The sequence below is a fragment of the Nannospalax galili genome, unplaced genomic scaffold (genome assembly GCF_000622305.1).
Source record: "Nannospalax galili isolate Female #2095 unplaced genomic scaffold, S.galili_v1.0 scaffold784, whole genome shotgun sequence".
In the NCBI taxonomy this organism is placed as follows: domain Eukaryota; kingdom Metazoa; phylum Chordata; class Mammalia; order Rodentia; family Spalacidae; genus Nannospalax; species Nannospalax galili.
In genome coordinates, this window is record NW_008352133.1 from 1,543,956 (window position 1) to 1,545,869 (window position 1,914).

Here is a 1,914-nt window from a genome sequence, read left to right on the forward strand (position 1 = left end):
GCCCCAGGCTGCCGCCTCCAGGGTACCCCCGGAGCCGCGGCCGCCCCCCGAGAGCCCCCGCCCCCCGCCGTCCCCCGGCCCGGCAGACGCCGACGGCGCCATGGCGGCCGCCAAGCCCGGCGAGCTCTTGGGCATCTGCTCGAGCTACCAGGCTGTGATGCCGCACTTCGTGTGCCTGGCCGACGAGTTCCCACAGCCGGTGCGGCCCGCCAAGCTGTCCAAGGGCAGGGGCCGGCTGCGGAGGCCGCGTCAGTCTCGCTTCAAGACGCAGCCGGTGACCTTCGACGAGATCCAGGAGGTGGAGGAGGAGGGGGTGTCCCCAATGGAGGAGGAGAAGGCCAAGAAGTCGTTTCTGCAGAGCCTGGAGTGCCTGCGCCGCAGCACGCAGAGTCTGTCGCTGCAGAGGGAGCCGCTGGGCAGCTGCAAACTGAGGAACAGCCTGGACTCCAGCGATTCCGACTCTGCTCTGTGAGCGCGCCGCCCGCTCGGGGACTCGCTGCCGACACCCGCCCGGGGACCAGCGGGCGCATCCGGAGGGACCCAGCGACCCGGCGCGCTCCCCAGGACCCGGGATCGTCGCCCCTCGCGCGCCTGGATACCGGCCCCGCGGTGGACCGCTCGGTCCACTCGCCCTGGCCCCGCAGCGCGCTCGGGGCCGCCAGGGACCGGAGCTGCGTTCTCTGCCCTTGTAAATGTTTATTTTTTAACTCTTCCCAGTACGAACTCTGCTGAGTGTGTGCCGGAGGCGACCCGTGCTGAACCCGCCCAGTCGGGCCCAGGGTCGCCGCTCCACGCCCTATGGTTTGCAAATCCGATTTTGCACACCGCTCCACTGTGCCCTCCACCCCCAGCGCACACCCGTTCACACTCACGCCGACACGCTCTCTCTGAACACTTTTCTAATTGTTGGACTGGCCGAGGGGACTTGAGGCGCAGCGCGGCGGCTGCTGCTGCGGCCGAAGGATTGATATTTATTTTTGCATAGCAGTAGCTGAGGGCGGTTTATTTAACGGTCTTTTTACCTGGATGTGTCTGTGAGGCGTCCGAACGGAGACAAATAAAGTCAATATATTTACACAGTGCTCTTCTCCATGCTTTTGACTTCTTGAACCTTAGGGGCCCAGGCTCCCAAGACCAGAAGGCGGGGACGGAGGTAGAGGAGATAGGGAGGAGACAGGGACGTCCAAGTGGAGGTAACTCAACAAACTTGTCACCAGAACGAGATGACGCCCCTGGTGCACTGCCCATCACCTGCCTCCTCAGGTGGGTCCCCACCCAGCCTGCGATGCTCCTGCCACACGGGTCTGCTCTGCACACCGCCAGAGAGGCGAAGGTGGTTCTTCGAAGTTAGAGCGCGCCCTGCTCCACGCCCCTGACCTCTCAAGTCAGGTCCTAGCCTCACCCAGCGCAGCTCTCATTCGCCGTCCTTTCCTGGTGGTGGCTTTTTTGAGGGGGTGTGCAATAGGGTGGGGATCCGAGCCAACAATGGGAAACTGGGATGTTTGAGCCGTGGGACCCGAAGGAGGGAGAGAGTGGGGCGCGCATTTGCTAGCGGGACAGGTGAGAGACTCGTCCTCATCCCTGCGCTGATTCAGCGCAGTGCCAGGCTCACCTGTGCGGCGGGATTCCACCAACGCCCTTTGTTCCGGCCCTTCTCCTTGGCCCACTTCAGACTTCCGCACGGAGGACCGGGCTTGTCTTTGGTCCGAGCCTTCAGGACCCTTCAGCGCGGGTCATAGTTCACAGAAGAGAAAACAACCCAGCAGCCAGCGAGAGGCCATGAGGAGAGCAAAGCTCCACTTTCCCTTTCCGCCGGTCTTCAGCACCCGCCCTGAATTCCATCCCCCACACCCCAAATCCTCTGGGCTAGCGGTGTAGCTGTGCCTGGCAGCAGGGGGAGACCTGGGTAACAAA

The 1,914-nt window shown here is 63.6% G+C and overlaps 1 protein-coding gene across 1 annotated transcript in view; it reads left to right on the top strand.

Annotated features, from left to right (window-relative positions):
- CUNH11orf96 (chromosome unknown C11orf96 homolog) overlaps positions 1 to 1,082 on the top strand; it is a 1,699-nt gene extending 617 nt beyond the window's left edge. Inside the window, 1 exon segment of the mRNA XM_008848936.2 lies at positions 1 to 1,082. This exon segment is cut by the window's left edge and continues 132 nt beyond it. Within this exon segment, the coding sequence (XP_008847158.2) occupies positions 1 to 472 (472 nt within the window). The 3' untranslated portion in view covers positions 473 to 1,082.
- Positions 1,083 to 1,914: the final 832 nt, after the last annotated feature.